The sequence below is a fragment of the Phascolarctos cinereus genome, unplaced genomic scaffold (assembly GCF_003287225.1).
Source record: "Phascolarctos cinereus isolate Bilbo 61053 unplaced genomic scaffold, phaCin_HiC Scaffold_726;HRSCAF=1367, whole genome shotgun sequence".
NCBI classification, from domain to species: Eukaryota; Metazoa; Chordata; class Mammalia; order Diprotodontia; family Phascolarctidae; genus Phascolarctos; species Phascolarctos cinereus.
Genome location: NW_027556098.1, coordinates 124,765,242 through 124,786,658, shown reverse-complemented (window position 1 = coordinate 124,786,658; position 21,417 = coordinate 124,765,242). Strand labels below are relative to the sequence as shown.

At 34.0% G+C, this 21,417-nt stretch overlaps 1 protein-coding gene across 1 annotated transcript in view; it reads left to right on the top strand.

Moving 5' to 3' along the window:
* The window catches only part of STAG1 (STAG1 cohesin complex component), a 346,896-nt gene that overhangs the window by 188,628 nt on the left and 136,851 nt on the right, over positions 1-21,417 (top strand). Inside the window, exon 7 of the mRNA XM_020986100.2 lies at positions 12,792-12,996. Within this exon, the coding sequence (XP_020841759.1) occupies positions 12,792-12,996 (205 nt within the window). The remainder of the gene's footprint in view (positions 1-12,791; positions 12,997-21,417) is intronic.

Genomic DNA, 21,417 nt, shown 5'->3' with positions numbered 1-21,417 from the left:
GTTATGCTCTCTGCAGTACAGTTTGAACTAAATAAGTCTGGTAGACTTGGACTCAGTAAGGAGCTAATGGAGAGCCAATAATGGAATTGGAAAAAGGGTATGGTATCACTGTCATCATCAAAGCCTTTTGAAATGAGAAGAAAGATTAGCAATTAAGGGAAATGAGAGTTTTAATATTCCAAGAATGGTTGTAACTGTACTACAAATGGGGAGGTGGGTGTGGGCTGGGGATCAAAGGTGGATGCAGCATGAGTTTATGATAGGGGCAGTGTTCTTAAAGAGTTTCATTTAAAAGCCCATTTTGTTTTAATAAAGCTATTTTCTTGCCCTGGCTGATATGTTAATCTTGAAATGATGATATGATAAAAATTCTTTTAAGAAATAGATATGTAAAAATTATCGATATTTTAATGTTAAATCTAGTTTTAACAAGACTGTTATTGTCTTGCTATTTCCAGAGAACATTTAAGTATATTTTGCTTCTTGTATTATGTTAAATAGTTTTAACAAAACTTGACCTCATTACAAAATAACATGTTGGTTATTTAGTGAGGAGGTTTGCAGTACATATTTGTGCTAAACAACTTCAGCTTTAGTTTTTGGAGTCTTTTATTTTCTAGCAGTGCTTCTGAACTATCACTAATGAACTGTCATTAGTAGAAGAAAGGTGAAGGTAGGAATGTTGTTGCTGTGATCCACAGGATATTAGATTTATGCAGGGAGATGTAAAGTCTGGGTTTTTCGATGGACTAATTTGGATGAGCATCTAGGTGACACCAGTGAATAGAGTGCAGGACCTTCCAGAATTAGGAATACTCATCTTCCTGAGTCCAAATGTGGCCTCAGACACTTACTAGCTGTTTAACCCTGGGCAAGTCACTTAACCCTTTTGCTTCAGTTTCCTCATCTGTACAATGAGCTGGAGAAGGAAATTACAAACTACTCCTGTTCTCTGCCAGTGAAACCCCAAGTGAGGTCACAAAAGAGTTGGACACAACTGAAACCACTGAACAACAACAAACAACTATTTGGATGGGATCCGCATAATCTTATCCAAAGGGAAGCTGGCAAGATAGGAAATTCACATGTTCTTTATGTCACCTTAGTTTAGAGTTTTGTTGTTCAGTCATTCAGTCATGTCCAATTCTTAGCACACCAATACTCTTCATTGGTTTTTCTTGGCAAAAATACTGGAGTGATTTGCCATTTCCTTTTCTAGTAGATAAAGGCAAACTGGTTAAGTGATTTGCCCAAGATCACATGACTAGTCATTGTCTGAGGCTAAATTTTAATTCAGTTCTTCCTCACTCCAGGCCCAGCATTCTATCTACTAAGCCACCTGGCTGCCGTCAAAAGGGTTGAGGCCCCACTAGGATTTGAACCCACTATATTCTGCTTTCTAGGCAGGCACTTTAACCACTAAGTCATAAGGCCTCCATAACTCAATAAAGGTAGATTACCTTTATAAGCACCTGTAAAGCATCAAAAATACCTTAATCACTCTTTCAGCAGCTTAGTTTAGATGTGACAGTTCGCGTATCAGCTTTGTAGTTGGTCAGCATTTAAATTCTTTTCAGTGGAAGTGTTCTTTAACAAACAAGTTTTTTCTATACATACACATACACACACACACACACACACACACACACACACAGAGAAGGGGTCTCTATAATATAATTGGCAGGAAACTTCTTCTGAGGAGACTGTAGCTTGACAGTTGACTTGCAACTTATATTTTCATTCTGTTCATACACAGTCACATGCACACAGCAAATGCCCCAATTCACCATCACAACAGTTTGAAAAACTTATCATTTCTGTGTAGAACATTATGCTTCCATTTTTATAAGGTTTGTAATGATCTCTTATGTTCTTTCAAACTTGTTAATTTGGCATCTCGCCTATAGTTATATTAAGGTTTTGCTGCAATTAAAGAATTGCATGTATTTCTTTTTGAAAGTCATTGTTCTTTCTGATTTTTGTAAATTTCCTCGATTTTTATCAACATCAAGCATTTATTAGGGCCTGCTGTGTGCCATGAAGAATGCTAAGCTGTGGGAATACATAGGAAAGCAAAAATGCAGTTCTTATACAGTGTTGTGCCCTTTGCCAAGTTTGAATATTTTTTCAGACTTTTGCAGGGGTTTGTTCCCCTCTACCCCCAATTGTCGTAAAATAACAGCCAGAGCCCAGAATCAGGAACTTAGGCTTAATTGCTAAAAAGCTGACAGCAAATTTATATTCATTCCTAAGCAACTTCTTTTTAATTGCATAGTGGCAGTCTGCCAAATTCATGTTTAAATAATTGGTTTTTGTGGTCATTTTTGTTAGAGCATGGTAGAATCTCTGCAAAAAAAAAAGTGATGAATAGATTTAATGAGAAATTTAATTTTAGTCAGTGCTTTATGTTAAATACATGATTAAAATTAAAAAAAAAACCTTTTCAAGTCCCAGGTAGCTTCAGAACACCATTTATTTTAATTCAATTTGATTGAACGTTTCATTTTGAATAGATATAATGTGGTATCATAAAACATATACTTTATCCTCATAATTTTCACAGAGAGTATGGGCAAATTTAAGAAAATTAATGGGAAGCAGGTTAACATAGTAGCTAGAGAGCAAACATTGGAGTCAAAAAGACTTGGATTCAAATTGTACCTTTGGCAAATACTAGCTTTGTCTCCCTGGATAATTTACCTAACTCTTAGAGCCTCCAGGTAATTCTCTAAGATAGAGAGAATAGTGGCATAAAAGCCGCTGATCTGCGTTGGTGAAAGGAGTTATTTCTTTTCTTTTTTTTAAGGCAATTGGGGTTAAGTGACTTGCCCAGGGTCACACAGCTAATGAATGTTATGTGTCTGAGGTCGTATTTGAACTCAGGTCCTCCTGACTCTGGGGCCATTGCTCTATCCACTGTGACACCTAGCTGCCCCAAGAAATTCCTGTCTTTGCCTGTACAGCCCACATTGAACTGTATTCCTCTCCCAGCCTAGAACAGTAGACTTTTCCTATCAACCATTCAGGTTGTCTTGGCCTGGAAATTTGTTTCACTCTGTGTTTTTGTGGATTCTGCTGCTCTTGAATTTGTTTAGAGTCATTTTTTACAGATATTTGGTGGGGTATAGGGGAGAACTCAAGAAGTCACTACTTTTACTCTGCTATCTTGGCTCTGCCCCCAGTAGTGAAATTTTTATGCCCAGTATTTAGGATTGGTAAATGAGGGGATGATGTAAAAAGGTATGCACAGGAAGGTTAGTGTTAATATTTTTCCTCAAATTACCTTCCAAGAGAAATCAGGGATTGAAGCTTGTCCAAGGAAATAAATTCTCCCTTTTTTTGATAGGTTATTTAAGTGAAATTATAGAGATAAGTATTCTAGCTACGGGACAGCCAGGTGGCACAGTGGATAGAGTACCAGGCCTGGAGTCAGTGTGACTCAACTTCTGAGTTCAAATCTGTCCTCAAATGTTTACTGGTTTTATGATGCTTCTAGTCACTTTGGCCTGTTTAGCTCAGTTTCCTCATGTAAAATGAGCAGGAGGAGGAAATGAAAACTACTTTGCCAAGAAAACCCCATATGGGGTCATGAAGAGTTGAACGCAAATGAAATGACATCAGTACAACAAAATTTCTATCTCCTGTTTAGATACTATTTTTTCTAGAATTTCTACAAACATTTTAAAATTCAGAAAGTTTCTTTTCAGGAAGAAAATGTTAGAAGGTTCTTGGAAGGTATTAGCTTTTGCTTTTGCTTCTGTAACCATAGGTGGAAAGTATCCAAGTTTATCTTTTGCAATAACATCACCCAAAACTGAAGGAAAGGGAGTTTTACTGACCTTCTTATGAACATAGATTTAAAGCTAGATGTGACCTCAGAGGTCATCTAGTCCAAGCCCTTTGCTTTACAGATAATAAGAAGAACAAATACATTTCCATTAGTAGTACTAATCCTCAAATCCCTTTTTTTTTTTTTGGATTCCAGTTAGTATCATGACTCCCTAACTGCAGGCATGCAGTCACCAGTAGCAAAATAATTTTCCCCCGTATAGCCTTTACTATAGGCACAATTAGCTGAAGTGCTTCATTTTATTCAAAATATTTCTCACAATGAAAATACAAACTCTTCGTAATACAAAAAGTGGGAATAAGACCTGAGTGTGGTTTATATTCCTTTTAAAGATCTCATAACATATCCTTGCTGTAGTTGTCATACAGCCTCTGAATTGATACCCCCCAAAAAATCCATTTCTGCAGATCATTTTTGAATTCTTGCTGTGGGTAATAGATATATGCTAGGTGTTAGAAATACAAAATCCTGCCCTCAACGAGTTTATTTATAGTCCAATAAAGAGTCACGTGTATAAGTAACTATGATACAAAATTAAGATAGCCAGTGCAACAACAATTCAACAAACATTTCTTAAACGTCAGCTTTGTGTGAGGTACTGGCTATAGTAGACACTGGGGTAACATCAGTAAAATAATTTCACAAATCCTGCCTCAAGGAGTTTACGATCTAATAGGGGGAAAAATAAGAATTGCCTAATAATAAATGATACAAATTAAAGTATGATGGAAGCAAGGGAGAGATCTAGATTGCCTCAGTAAAAATATATATAAGAGAGAAAACATTTTCAGCTTGAGGAACCTGGGCAATTCTAGGAAGAGAGGGAAAGATCACTAGGGCAAACATGCTTCAATTTTAAGTTAAATGGATGTAGCATAAGGTGATCATACATCTTATGAAAGGGCATTTCCTTTGGAATATATGTATTTAAAGTAGCACTACACTCTTGATATATTAACAATTGCTTTAAGGTTTTCATTTATAAAAATTTTATGCATATATATACATGCATGCACATACATAGACACACACATACACACACATACATACATACATACATACATACATACATACATACATACATACATACATACCACCTTCATTTCTGAATGTCTCCTCCCCACATACAGCAAGCCATCCCATGTAACAAAGTAAGGTGGTCTAGTGCATAGAGCACTGGACCTGGAATCAGGGAGGGGCCTGAGTTCAAATTTAGCTTCAGATATTTACTAGCTGCATGACATTTGGCAAGTTGTTTGACTTCTGTTTGTCTCTGTTTCCTCAGCTGTAAAATGTAGATAATAATAGCACCTACCTCTCAAGGTTGTTGTGAGTATCAAAAAAGATAAAGGTTATAAAGCATTTTAGAAATTTTGAAGCTCAACTTAAATCCTAGAGATTATTATTAGCTATCATTTTAAGAGGAGGGAAGGCAGCTTAGCAAAATGCCTCCACTCCTCTCACTGTCTTAACTCCACAGTCTTCCTTCTGACCTCATCTTTCAGTGTATAAACTGCTCTCTACAAAGTTACCAGTGGTCTCTTAATTGCCAGATCTGATGACCTTTTTTCATTCCTCATCCTCTTTATTTCTCTGCTGCCTTTGACGCTGTCAATACCCTCTTCTCCTTCATACTCTCTTTTCTCTAGGTTTTCAGGACATTTCTCTCTCCTCTTTCTTCTTACCTGACCACTGGTCTTATCTTCCTATCTGACATCTGGTTCTTCATCAAGGTCACCCTCACTAGCAGTGATTGTACCATAGGGCTCTATTCTGCTTTCTCTTCTCTTCTACCTCATACAACTTTACTTGATGATCTCATCCTGCTCCCATTGATTCAATTATCATCTCCATGCTGATGATTTTCAAAACTGTTTATCTAACCCTGGCCTCTCTGTTACCTCTAGTCTTGAGTCTCTAGCTGCCTATTAGAAGTCTTGAATTGGATGTCCTATAGACCAGAGGTTCTTAAAGTTTTTCCACTTATGAACTGATTGGCAGCATTTGTTGTCATTATGTGGCCTGAGTGCACATCCTTTGTATTCAGAACCAGGGCTACAGTGAAGTTGTGGGATACAACACAGGCAAGAGCTGCCAGAAACATCTTGGGTTCATTATCTAAGAGTTTGATTTTTAATTAATTTTTGGTCATTGTGTGTTCAGAAACCTTTTACTGTTGCTGGTTTTTATGGGGTTGCAACCCACAGTTTAAGAAGTGCTGCTATAGATGTCTTAAGCTCAACACAAGCAAAACTGAACTTATTATTTCCTCCCACCCCCATCCTCCTTCCATATCTCTCTTTTATTGTCAAGGGCACTACCACCTCATCCAGGCTTCCACCCTAGATATCCTCAGTTCCTCATTTTCACCCTCTATCCAATGTGTTGCCAAGGCCTGTCAGTTTTGCCTTTGTAACATCTTTCAGATCTGTTCCCCTCTTTCCTCTGATATTGCTACTACCCCAGTGCAGACCTCATTTTCTCATGCCTGAACTATTGTCATACCCTTCTAGTTGGTCTGCCTACCCCAAGGCTCTCCCTCCTTCATTCTATCCTCCTCTCAGCTACCAAAGTGATTTTCCAAAAGAATATCCAACTATATCACCCCTCTCCTGAGTAAACTCCATAGGTTCCTTATCACCTCCAGGATATAATATAAAATTCTCTGTTGTTCAGGCTCCTTTCGTTGAGCTTAACCTTTGTTCTAACTGTTAAATGATGGACTGCTTATATAGAAATGACTTAAGGAGACGGGATTTGAAAAACTGTATTTTCTCAGCAGGCTTCAAAATGGGATCATTGAAAGCACTACACAAAATGTGATCCAGCCACTTTCTCATTTTTATTCACTTTCTCAATCCAGCATCCCCATCATTGGTGGAAAAGTGTGAATGCTCCCTTTTCCTCTCACTGCCCCCCCACCCCAGTACACACACACTTGTACCATATTCATTTGCTCACAAACACTCATGCAATTCTAGTGCTTTCTTCATTTATTCCTCCCTTTATCCTAGTTCCCACAGTGATTGCCATTGAATCCTGATTCCAACTTCCTGACTAGAATTTTGATCCTCTATTTCACAGAATTTCAAGGTTTGAAAAGAATCTCACCAGCCATCTATTTTAAGAATTCTTTCTATAGCATCTCCAACAAGTTTGTTATACAACTTTCATTTGAAAGCTTCTGTTGAGAAACCCACCAACTCCAAGGCAGGCCATCACACTTTTGAGTATCTATAATTTTTAGAAAATTTTTCCTTACACTGAACCTAAAGTTGTCTTCCTGTACACTATTATCTTATTTCCCTGTGTTTTTAAAAATGGGTTCTCTTCCATGTATGACTAACCTATAGGCATTTCTAGTCAAAAATGTATAACAGCTTTTCATGAGTTTTGCTTCACATCTGTGCCTGTCACCCAAGACTTGCCTCCATAAATTAGTGAGCCTTTGAGCAACATTCTTCTTTTGTAGATCCAAAGAAAAGAGTACCCTTTCTTGTAAAATACTTTTCTCTTTTTCATTCTTCATAGAGTAATCTTATGCTTTTTCTACCCAAGCTCTTATGACCAGGATTTTCATTTTCTGTTTTTTCTGTCATGGCTGCTAAGCATACCATTTTATCCTTTCCTCATTTTGTGTCTAGTATATCTCTTCCTTGAGGGCACTTGCTTCTTCAAGTTTGCTTGTTTAAAGTAACAGCACTTATTTGGGGAACCTTGGTCCTAATTTATCATGCTATTGTCTCCCTCCCCCAGAACATAAGATATTGTACAGTGGAAAAAGAGAGTTCTCTGCCAATTGATTAATTATATTAATACCTTCTCCTAAGTGAGTTTCTGGCAAGAATAGTTCACTAGTAGTCCAGCAAGGAACTTCATGTAGTTATATCTCCAAACACTCTGTGAAATGATTCATCAAATAATTTGCCATAATTGCATATGAAAAAGGAGTCTCTCAATAAGGTGGGAGAAGAATGTTAATTTCAAATTAATTGTTCTCAAGTATTTGCTTCTACCTACAGTACCCAAGTTAGGTATATTAAGATTAGGTTTTGCCTTATAGAAAAGAATCCCCTTTATCTCCAAGTACTTTCTGTGTTTCCTTTATAAAAATCTCTGAATCTCAAGAGAGGAAGCTGTGATTATGACCCCAAATAAGGTATCCAGACTCTTTGCCCAAGTTCTTATTTGTATATACTTCTCATTAGTAACCTTATGAGTCCAACAGTATAAGCAGAAATAGGCCCCTTTTTCTATAGAGAAAACGGAGGCTCTGGGAAGATATAATTTCCCCCAACTTTTTATGCCAAGTAGCAGAATTTGGACTTTCAAACACTCATTGGTTAATGCCAGTGTTCTTTCCACTGTGCCACATTGCCAAATATTTGACTTCTGTTTCCCAAATTCTTTGCTAAGTTCCTCATTGTCTAGTATCTAGATTTCTCATCTCCTCTTATTCTGACTGTCCCCTTGGATTTGGGCCCCTTTCTTACTCAGACTTTAAATGCCTTTGATTTTCAAAACTTACCTGAATACACTGTAACCTCATTTATCTGTAACATTTAAGGAATGGTTCACAATGAGTTTTCTGGATCACATAGTTATCATTAAATTCCAGACTTTTTATTTTAATTTTTTTTTCAGTGGTAATCTTTCTAAAATACATTGTAAAGTTTGTTGCCTAAAAGACTCTACATTAAGGTAGGTAATATATATGACTTAAGAACTTATTGTCTCCTGAAACCTAAAAATTTATACTTATCATTATACTTATTAAATGCCCTAAAAACCTAATTTTATAGTTGTACAGCCAACTCTTCCAACCCTTGAGTACTATTTCCAACTGCCTACAGTCTGATTTAATGTATATCCCCAAAAGTAATAGCTCTTCAGGAACCAAAGCCATTGCAAGAGCTTGGAACCTAATGTCTACCTTGGCCCTGTAAGTCAGTTTAGACAGTAAATTTAGAACCTACATCAGTAACAGCTGTAGAAAGACTGAATCAGATTCAATGGTTCAGCAATAATAGCTAGCATTTGTAAAATGCTTTTTAAATAATTTTTATTAATGTCTCGTTTTTTATATGGCCAAAAGTTGCCACAGTATCTATCCTTGCTGCAGTATCCATCCCCAACCCACCTTGAGAAAGCCATCTTAAGTAACAAATACTTTAAAGAAAAATCAGCAAAACTGATCAATACACTGAAAAAGTCTTAAAATGTGTATAACTTATTATACCTGTACACCTTCCACTTCTGCAAAGGGGTAGAGATGTCTTTTCATATCTTTTCTTTGTGGCTATACTTCTTTTTCTTTTTCTTTTTTTTAATTTTGCAACAATCTTTTTGATGAGGTTTTTTTGTTATTCTTTACATTTATATTATTGCAGTCGTTATTTATTTTCTTGGCTTGCTTACTTCACTTTATATTAGTTCATGTAAATCTTTATGCTTCTCTGTAGTTGCATCATTTTTTACATCTCTTACTGCATAGCAATATTCTGTTACCTTCATGCATGACAATTTACTTAGCCAACCCCCAGTCAGGTGACATCTACTTTATTTACTTTTTTTTTTTGCCATCTCAAAACATACTGATATAAATATTTTGGTGTTTTATGGGAACTTTGTTCTTATTGATGACCACCTTGGGGTATAAGCCTAATAGTGGAATCTCTGTGTCAAAGGGTTCAGACATTTTAGTTCCTTTATTTGCACAATACCAAATTGCTTTTCACAGTGAATGTTCCAATTCACAGCTCCACCAATGATGCACACTAGTGTCCTTATCTTTCCACCACCCCTCCAATATTGATTTATTCCCATCTTTTATCATCTTTGCCAATTTGCAGGGTATGAGGTGAAATCTTTGGATTTTTTTGACTTGCATTTTTATTACTAGTAATTAGGAGTGTTCATTTTATGTGGTTTTTAATAGTTTAAAGTTCTTTTAAGAACCATCGTCTATTGGGGAATGGCTTTTGGTCTATATAAATCTGTTGAGTGTTTTTACATCTTGAAAAAACCTTACCAGAAAAATCTGATGCAAAAACATTTTTTCCCTTAGACCTCTTCCCTTTTTATCCTATGTACATTAATTTTACATGTACAAAAGCTTATAAGTTTCATGGAATTATTATTTATTGTATCTTTTGTAATTGCCTCTGTTTCTTGTTTAGTTAAGGATGTCTTCTACTCATAATTGTGAAAGGTATATAATCTACTTCTCTTTTAATTTTTTGTGGCTTGATCTTTAATATTAAAGTCATGTATCTGTTTAGTTATACAATAGAGAATAAGGTGTTGGTCTAAGTTTAATTTCTTCCATCCTGCTTTCCAGTTTTACTAGCAGTTTTTATTAAATGGGGAATTCTTTCCTAATTTGTTTTCTGGTTTCTTAAACTCTGGGTTGTTGAATTCCTTTTTTTTTTTCTGATTCTCCTTTGTCTGGTGTTTTCCCTTGATCAACTTTTGTTTGTGTTTTTAACTAGTACCAAATAGTTTTTATGACTATGCTTTATAATATAGTATAGGTCTGGAAGTGCTGTTTCCTCCCATCCCTACCTCTTTTCATTATTTCCCTTGATAGTCTTGATTTTTCCAAATTTATTTTGTTAGTATTTTATCTAGGTCTTTATAGTATTCCTTTAATAATTTAATTGGTGTAAAATTAACTTTAGTAGTATTGTCACTGTTATGATGTTGGCATAGCCCAGCCATGAGAACTAAATATTTTTCAAGTTACTAAGTTGCTCTTTGTTTCCTTCAGAAGCACTTTGTAATTGAATCTTTGGTATATTGGTTGCCAGATAATTTATGTATTTTTTACTTATATGGAGTGAGAATTCCCTTTCTGTTACAGCCTCTTGGATTTTATTATTGTTATAGAGATATGCTGTCAATTTTTCAGGATTTTTTTTTATAGCCTGCAACTTTGGTAGCGCTTTATCTCAATTATTAAACTACTGATTCTCTAGGATTTTGTTATTTCTTTTTAAGAGCAGATAGGTGGGACAATGGATAGAATACCAGGTCTGAAGTCAAAGAAGCCTGATTTCAAATCTAACCTCATATACTTACTAGCTGTGTAAACCTGGGCGTGTCACTTAACCTCTGTTTGCCTCATTTTCCTTATCTATAAAATGGAAATAATGATAGCTGCTACCTCCCAAGGTTGTTGTGAGGATCGAATGAGATAATAATCGTATAAAACATTTAGCACAGTGCTTGCCACCTTATATATGCTATATAAACATTATTGTTATTTTTGTTGCCCCTTTGCCTTAACTGTGTTGATTTTTCTTGTCATGTTGTTATAGATAGCATTTAATAGTAATAATGGTAATGAACATCCTTGCTTTACCCCAAGCTGTTTGGAAAAACTTCTAACTATTTGACACTACTTGTTAAATTAAGAAAAAATGCTTCTGTTTTATGATTTCTTGTATTTTTCAGAGAAATAGGTTTTGAATTTTTAGCAAGAGCATTTTTTTAAACTAGTACAGTTTTTGTGTATTTTGGGAGACTGACTTTCAAGTATTTTATACATTCTTTGGTTTTCTTAAATGGAATGTATCTCTTTCTCTTGGTCATGTGCAGAAATGTTTATGATTTATGTGGATTTATTTTGTATGCACAGCTTTTTTCAACTTACTGTTTTAGTTCCTCATGGATAGATTGAAACAATATAATAAAAATTATAATAATAAAGCTAAATTAAATTAACTAGGTTGTTCAGTACCATGCCAGTCAAACTACCAAAGAACTGTTTACAGAGCTGAGGGAGGGAAAAACAATGAAATTTATCTGAAAGAACTAATGAAGAATGAAATGGGTAGGATCAGAAGAATAATTTATACATAGCAACAATGTTAAGACAACTTAGAAGGACTTGAAAGCTGTGATCAATGCAATTACAAGCCGCTATTCCAGAAGATCAAAGATAATATGTGCTACACATCTCATGACAGAAAGATCATGGACTCAAAATGGGACATAAATTTTGTATACATCCAATGTGAGCATTTCCTTCCTTGATTATGCGTATTAGTTTAAGATTTTTCTTTTGGTTAGTTAAGATGAATTGGGGGTGTTTGAGTACTAAAAAAGAAAAGTTAGGCATTGACAGTGTTAGAAAGTACCTTTGCTCCCAGTGAGAATTCACAGGCTATAACTCTATCATTGATGACATTTATTGATTATTTAGCTGCAGGTATGATCTTGTGACTGACAGTAATAGTGACCATATAAAGATATAAAATGAAAAGCTTCATTGTTATAAGAGATACACTTTATATCATCTGTAACTTTGCTTGACATATTAATCATTGAATTTTATTAAGTTTGGTTCCTGATATGGCTTGCAGAAATATGCAAGAAAAAAGTTGTTAGAATGGACCTATCCAGGCTCTGAACTCAAAGGATATGCGTTTACATGCCACCTTTGATGCATTCTATGTTTGTGACTTTGGAGATATCTCTTACTTCTATGAGACTGCGTTTCCTCATCTGTAAGATGAGCAGAGTTTGACTACATGACCTCCTGAAGTCCTTTCCATTTATTTGGTTATACTGGAAAGGCATACATGTTATACTTTTACTTCGTATACCTCCCTGCAGTTTGATTAACTGTCTTAAATATTCAGATATGGTGCTACTTGGTATGTATATGTATGTATGTATAAAATGTTTTGAATTGACTCATCAAATATACCTTTAAGCATAATAAGATTTTCCTGCTTATCATATATTATCCTCTTTATTCTTGGTAGTTATAAAAGTTAATATTATGATTGTTACTCCTGCTTTTTTTAGTTCACCTAAAGTATAATAAATTATAGTAAGTAAAAGAATGCTGCCCTTTCAGGGGGATAAAAATATTTTATAGCAAAGTTTAACGCCACACATTTTGATATAGTTTATTCTTTTTTTCCTCTTATAGGACAGTGGTGATTATCCCCTAACCATGCCTGGACCTCAGTGGAAAAAATTTCGCTCAAACTTTTGTGAATTCATTGGAGTTCTGATTCGACAGTGTCAATATAGCATAATTTATGATGAATATATGATGGATACAGTTATTTCCCTTTTGACTGGTTTATCAGATTCCCAAGTCCGAGCTTTTAGGCATACAAGTACCTTGGCTGGTGAGTAAGCTTGATTTTATTAGGATTTCTTCAACATTATTGAATTTGGCTTCCCCTTATTAAATTAACTTCTTAAAACTAAATATCAGTTTGAAATAACCATTGTGCTATTGGATGGAAACATGATTTATTTTCTTTGTTACGTTCTTATGAAACATTTTGCTCACTTGAATTTTATGTGAATTTAATGACAAAACTTTTTTAATGTACTTTTAAGTGAAGGTTCTTTATAGACTATTCACACTTCAAGGCAATGACTGTGAAAATCCTCTGTAAATTCCAGCATTTTCCCATATCTTTGTTTTATACCCAAAACCATTTTCGGAAGCTACTTAAGAGTTACTTTGGCCATTTTTTTAGGAACTCAACTAATCAAGATGCTAATTTAGAAGCGTTTTTAATTCATGTGTATTTATTTCTTCATTGTATAATACAATTTCATGTCTTGACACAATGCCATCACATTTATATGAAAGCATTCTGTAAAGTTGTCAGAGTTATGTAATCTTATATAAGCTAGAGCTACACAAACACCCTATCATTTTGTACATACAAAAATGTTCATTTGATTAAAAACTGATTATTTCTTGTATAGAAAAACTAGTCGTTTTGACGTTGTACAAACATAGTCAAAACCATTCGTTATTTATTTGTGTTTTACAGCAACTAAATGCTTCCATTGCTCCCTCCATATTTCCCATTGGGTCTATCACTGAGCTTTTGTCCCAAAATATAGTTATCCTGTTCACCAAATGCAAGTTTTCAAAAAGCAATTGGAGGATAAGGGGGAACCAACATGTGTGAAACACAACCTCCCTTTTAACTTGATCCCAATTAATCTTAAATAAAATATTAATTGTTAGTGATAAGACTTTTATTTAATTTCAGTTTATCTGCCACTTAATTTCTTTTATATACTATCTGTTTGCTTGGAGACTTTGGACAGTTCGTACCGCTGACATAGTACTACGAAATCTTTTTTTTTCTTTCATTTTTTTCTAAGGTGAATTTAAATTCCAGATCACATTAGCATACTGTCTCCTTGGGAGACCTTGGTTCAAATCATGTCTCAGATACTTACTGTCTGTGTGAATGTAGGTAATGTTAAACATTTCACAGTCAGCTTTCTTGTCTGTAAAATAAAGATAATAATATTTATACTAGGATTCTTGTAAGGAAAGTGCTTTTTAAACCTTAAAATACTATAGAAATGTGAGATGATATTTTAAGAACATTAACACTATGGATAAAGTTCCTTAGGGGAAAATTCAGTGGAATAATTTAACTAACTCATTCATGTGGTACTCTATTGTTTAAATAAAAATACTTTCTTTACAGTTATTCTGTGAGCTAGGAAATGCGCATATTATTATCTTCCTTTTACAAATGAGATAACTCAGGTTACAAGAAATTGGGAACTTTCCCATGATCAAATAGGTAGTAAGTATTGGAACCAAAATTCAAATCTAGATTTCCTGACTCCACCTTAATGACACTTTGAATTACAGCTTGCTAAAATGTTGGGGAAGAGCCATAAACCTTAGACTAGAGAGGAAAATAATATTGTTAGTCCACTTTAAAAATAAACATTTATTAGTTCTTTAAATCTTTTTTTTGCTTTAAAAATTTTAAATCTTTTTCTTTTTACGTTGTATCTTTTTAGTGCAGTTATTCTCATTTTTAATGTGAAATAAAGCACCATTTTCTTATCTGAAGATTTTCCCTTTCTGTATTAATAACTACTATGATTATTATGATCTTTACCCATTCTGTTTCCACTTTCACTTTTAAAATGGTTTCTCCTAGCATTTCTGTTCCTTTTCATTTTGTTCTTTTTTTACATAGTACTGTACATCTCTTCTTTTAACTTAAGTCATTTGGAACACAGCCAAGAACCTGCACTTGAGTCAGTTGTTTTCTTCTTGGCAAGTGCTTTGAGCTCTCCCTCACTCAGGGTTCTATTACTCTTATTTGTACATCATTGTAACAACTTTTGTTATTTGATTTTTCAGCCCTACACAGATTAAAAACAGAAATTAAAAGGGTGAGAGCCCCGAAAAGGATTTAAGCTATAAAAAAAAAGAGGAAGCAGAAAAACTATAACAAGCTGACATAAAAGAAAACCAGCTTGCAATCTTTTTTTTTTCTTTTCTTTTCTTTTTTTAAAAGCAGATGTAAAAACTCCAAATGCCATTTCCTAAAATGGCAAATAGGTACAGCAGAAAAAAATGTTGTGCTATAGATGGCAATACTTTGTATTACGTTAGTAATATTCCAAATGATCAAACCCAAGTCATTGAGCAAATGTTAAATTAAATACAATATGTTCTGTAACAAATCAGGAAAAGTAAAAAGATGTCATTCCAAAATCATTCAAAACCAAAAAAAGGAAAATTGGACCTTATGGGAAGAATCTTCAGATATTTGAAAAATGCCAAATAAATGACATGTTGTTGTATGTCTGTATTACCTTCTTCATGTCTGTAACTTTTAGTCCCTTTCCCCATCATTCTTTATTTTCTATGATTTCTATTATTTTGTCTTATCCACTTGCCTCCCAATTTTCAACCATTTTTTCTTCTTTTACAGTTTTAAATCCCTTTTAATTTCCTATTTCTTCAAATTCCTTTTATTTTGATTAGGACTCCCTTTCTGTTTCCTTTGACTCCAATATTATTCTTTTTCAGCTACCTAAAAGTTCATTGTTTCTCTTCCCCTACATACTTCATCTTTCCACCATATAACACTAAATAGGACTGCCTTGAACTTCCTTTTTTCATTTATTACTTTCTTAAGAGTTAGGTTCACTTACTAGTCTTCACAGTCAAACATCAAGGAAGAATGAATGAATTATTGTTTTTGTGTTTAGACAACTTTTTCCAAATATTCTGTTTTCTTTTGCAATTGTAATACAAATTAAAAGATTCTATTATTCCCATCCCTCCAGTTGGATGGTCATTATCATCTCCTAAGGAAAATTTTCAGGAAATGGGGGACATATTGCTATCACGGGGTATATCACCTTCTCTTAAACAAGGACTCAGAGGACTAAATGAGAACCTCAGGATTTTGCGTTCTCATCTTTGTCCTGTCCTTTGTTATTTGATAGTGTTGTGGCCTTGGGTAGATGAAGAGATAATCGTTTTTATTCACTTTGCAGGACGAGTCTTGGGGACTAGATAAAATGGGCAGGAACATTTAATCCTCTGCTTCACTGACTATGTGCATGGAAAGTTACAAGGCAGTTATGGCCAGATATGGTTATCGTCTTTGGAATAAAATGCTCCTTGACATTGCTTATATCTTAGATGAGAAGAGAGACAATCAGGTTAGTTATCTTGTTAGGGTACAGATATGGTGAAGATTTCCTTCAGAGCTTCTTAAGTTATCTATGGCATCATGTTTAGAGTGGTCATATAAGTAGTACTTTTAATATGTACTCCAACTGTCCCTTTGTTTTCTTGCAATTAATTAAAGAATTTGTCCCTTTGCTTAGTGTTTATTCATTGCGGTCATTTATACTTTGTTACATTGTAAATTAGCTACTTTTTAATAGTATTGTTTAGTGCTTTTCATCATCCTTTATAAGTTCATTTTTCCCTCCTGTTGGCTGATTCTTTGAACTCATAATATTTTATCATCCTGCTGCTAAGTTGTATTTTAACTGTGTAGTAGTATTTCAAATATGGCTACACCATAGTTTTATGAAAAGAGATTTTCGTGCTCCATCTAGAAGTAACTTAGCTTTAACTCTTTTTGAATGCCATATTGTTACATAAATACTTTTAGTTATGTTACTAATTTTTTATTTTTATTCTTTTGGCATCGTAATTTTCTGTACATTAAGTTTGTCAAGTAAGATTCTTCATATTGTTATAATTAGTCTTTTGCCCTTTTAAAATAATTTGAAGATCAGTATGTTTGATTTCTGTTTTTATAGGCTTTACTGTGTTTCCCAGCATGTAATCTACAGTGTTTTTAAAGCAAAACTTGTTATTGTTATTAAATAGGACCATACAGTAACATTATCACTACCCCACACACATTTATCCCCTTTGAACTTGTTACAGTTTTTTGGAATATGTGTGTTTGTGTGTGTGTGTGTGTCTTTTAAAGTTTGTATACACACTCATGCATGCACATACACATATGAGCATATATTATCAAAGAGAGAAATTTTCCTACATAATAGATGTCAAGAAAAAAATATTTTGTCATTTGTTTTATTCTTTGATTCCTTCCTGTCAACCTTCAGTGTGTGTGATTGCAGAATTTTGTATAACTTTATAATTTGAATCAATTTACACATAGCTATTTCACAAGACAATACATAATATACTTTTCAAAACTTTTATGTAAAAGATATGGTTCGTTATTTTACTAATTTTATAAAATCTAAAGCTTTTAAGTGTTAAAGGAAATCTTTTTTTAAAAAAATTTCTAATTTGCCATAATTCTATATTCCTTTACCTATTTTCCACTTATTGTCTCACAAAAATGTTTCCTTGCTAAACTGATTATTTTTTCATTTAGTAGGCGGCAACTTGTGGGATCACTGATGTGATTTCCCCCCAATATTCTGAATCTCCTCACATTTCTGTGATTTATCACAGATCAGTTCATTATTATGAATGATTTCAAGAATATTTGCCAAGAAATTCATTCCATCAGACATATTCCTCTCCACCACCACCCCAAAAAGGAAGTGACAGATAAAAATCTGTTTAGAAACAAGTTTTTTTTCTCTTCTGAACTACATAATTAATAAGAAACATGTGATTTAGAATTATTAACACATAGCTATTAAGTTGATCCATCATTGGATAGAAAAGTATTGCTAAATCAGATTAATATATGATTATCGGCCTGGAGATATGAAAAAATAGTATATATCCTAGATCCAATATTGTTTTAACGTTTTCTTCTGCAGATGTAAGCAGTGAAATAAATAACAATGTCAAATTAGGAAGGCCAAGAAATTGGAAAATAAGAGTCTGATTCCAGGATGACTCTGGAACAGTAATTTTTCTCCATTTTAAATGCACATAATTATTACTGTTCATCAATTGTATTACTCTGTGTGTGTGTGTGTGTGTCTGTCTGTCTGTCTGTCTGTCTGTGAAACCACCATGCTACCTTATCTCATTCAGTGGGGATGTAACTTTTGTCTTTTCTTTACATGTCATTTCACTAGCTCAGGTATTTATGTAATTCTTTTGTTTTCTTCCTAAAGAAATTTCATCTCATTCTTCTTTTTTTCTGTTGATGACTCTGTCTCTTAGTATCAAACCTTTAATTGTTTAACTTTGACAATTTTCCATGCCTTTTATCCAAACAAATTACCTTTGATACCTGAACCTAGGGCCCAAACCAACAAAATCAGTAGTCCGTTTTGTTCGACCAACCAAAAAAATCAATATATAATAATAACCAACATAAATTTTAATAATCTATTTTCTTGACATTTCCCCTCTTCTCTTCTTCCCATCATCTTTTCTGCTGACTTCCTTGTTCACCCCAGTTCCCACATTTAAATTTAGTATTTGGATTTTTTGAAGGGAAAGGCAGAGTAGAAGAGATAAGTCTTCATTAATTTTGGTTTGCTTTGCTAAAAGTATGAATTCATGTTCTCCAGATGTGTTTCGACTGGCAGATATTTTTGTAAATTACTTTCAAAACTGCCATATGCAATTCCTATAATATGTATGCTTGCTTCTTCATTTTCCTGGTATTAAGACAAAGAAGTTTAAAAAATTTTACAGTATTTAGCCTCTTAGAGGAGCTTTTGCCCAAACTGAACTTCACCTCCCCTACCAAGTCTCCAACTTGGTGTCAAAAATCAGTAATAATACATAAATCTTTTGACAAGCACTTACAAATTCTTATTCTTACAAATAAAAATTTTTATGGTTTTATGAACTTCTATCTTTATGTGCTTTGGCAGATATTTAATCTAGATTACTTTTGGCCTCCAGATTTAATTTTATTTAAGATAAACATTACTTTCTTTGGGAATGTGGTCTGTGTACTTCAAACCATCCTGAACTTCCTTTAAAGTCCTGAAAGAAATAATCTTTGACTCTTTTTAAAGGGAGAACATTCAAGTGTAAATAAGACTCTGAATTTTTATTTTGTTTTAATGTTGAATATTGGATCAGCATAAAAGTCATTCCTCCTCATCAAAAATTTCAAAAGCTTTTATGCTTCTCCAAAGGTGAAGAATTATGTCATATTATCAGATATAGACAGTCTGTTGGCTATATCTGGAAGACCATAATAGCATCCTCAAATTAAGACTTGGAATAGAGAACTGACCTGACCATAAAGAAGTCTAATTACCCTTCTTTTCAACTGCTATCCCCACATCATTTTCTTACCCTTAATTTATAGTCTGTAGAGCTTCATTGTAAAATTGATAACTTAACTCTTTTTAGGTACCACAGTGAAGCATATGGTAAATCCTAGCTGCTCATTGAATTCATAAAAGTATTTGTTGCTAGCTGTGTGATAGAATATGGATATAAATTTAGTGAAGAAGGCTGAGCTGTAAATGCTCTGATCCTTCTTAAGCATTTGAGCCATGAAAGGTCTTACCCATTTGACTTGACTCACTAAATTAAATATTGAGTCCCATTATTACTCTTAGCTCTCCCTCCTCTGTTTTATGTCCTTTCCTTCTTTGAGACCTGTCTAAAATATTTTTACAGTATATATGACAGGATATTTGTTAAATGACCACATCATCTTAGCAATTGAATCAACTGGTGATCAAGGGAAATATATGAGTGTCAACTCTTTCCTCACACTATTTCTTCAAGGAACTGGCCTTCTTAACTGGATCTTGAGGGTCATGTCATCATATTCCAAATGCCTAAATCTTAGAAATTTTCTTCTAGGTGTCCATGGGTGAATGTATACATACACACACACCTACACACACATATACAAAATCAAGTCTGTATCAAAGTATTATTTAAATATTGTGCTTTAGACTGCCCTTGATAACCTTGGGTTTTCACTAAATATTTCTGATATTTTTGCCTAGATAACTTGTATAGAATTCTGAGTTTTCTGATATTTGGACCACCAATTCTGTGGTTGTATATTCTAAATAATCTGTGCATTTTGAGAAAATCTCTTATGATGTGTTTGTGAACATGGTACAGTTGTACTGTCTGAATGATAGTATAGTTATGTCTTTTTGTAACTAGTTAAATATCATACCCATAGAGTGTATTGATAAATAAGCTGAGGTTGTCCTGGAAGGAAGAAGCTAATGACATGTTATAAGGATTTATTTTGGGACCTAAATAAAATAAAGAGTGTGCTTATCACATTTGCAGATTGTACAAATCTTGTAGAAATCTTATAGAGGTTGTTGACAGCTGATAATCAGTAGAATAGAGATTCATAATTATCTAGAAAATCAAAATTAATATATCCAAAAGTAAAATTTAATGGGCACAAATATAAAATCCTGTATTTAGGTTCAAAAACTTAATTATGCATTTTCATGATGGGGGTCATCTGGCTTAACAGTAACTCATATGAAAAAAAATCTTAGTGTTTTAGTGTCCCACAAGTGCAATGTGAGCCAAGAACATATTAGAACCATTTAATGAAAAAACTAACATGATATTGGATTATATTAATAGAAGCATGAAAAAAAATGTTATAGAGCATGTGTATAATAATATTTTTCTGTCTGGGTGCCACCTTTTGGGAAGATCTGTGACAAACTAGAGAATTTCACAGTGGATGAAGGTCTGAAAATCAGATATGAAGAATAATTAAAGGAGTTAAAGTGAGGGCTGATACATACAGTCTTTAGAAAGTTTGTTCTCTTTCACTGGAGGTATTGGGACAAAGTCTTGCTATTGTAGGGATAAGCTTCTTGAGGACCAGCTCTATATCTTATTTCATTTTTATATCCCAGGCACCTAGCACAGTGCCCCTGTATATAGCAGACTAAACAAATATGTTTCATTGCTTTGAAAGGATCCTTATACTTGGGGAAAATCCTGAAGTACTTTGACCTCACAAATCCCTTATAACTTTTTAAAATCTATGATATGAGGGCCTCTGATTTTTACGGCAATGACCATATTGTATAACTGTGCAGAGCATCCTATGAGTTGGACATTTCATATTATCACCTCACATCTATGTACGTCAGGTGTAGTACCCTAACTTTCCCAAAATTCTCTTACTTTCTAATGGAAAAAAATTACAAGAATACAATCTTTGCCTGTTGAATTCAAACAGACTAGCCAGACTACACTGAGGGTTTGGAGTTAGGTTTGGAGTTAGGGAGCAGCTGACCTCTGGGATCCCTCGATTCCTTTTTTCTGTGTTTTTCTTGTTGGCTAATAGTCCTCCTCTCCTGAGAGCCCTCCCACTCAGGTTCTGGCCCTGCTAAGA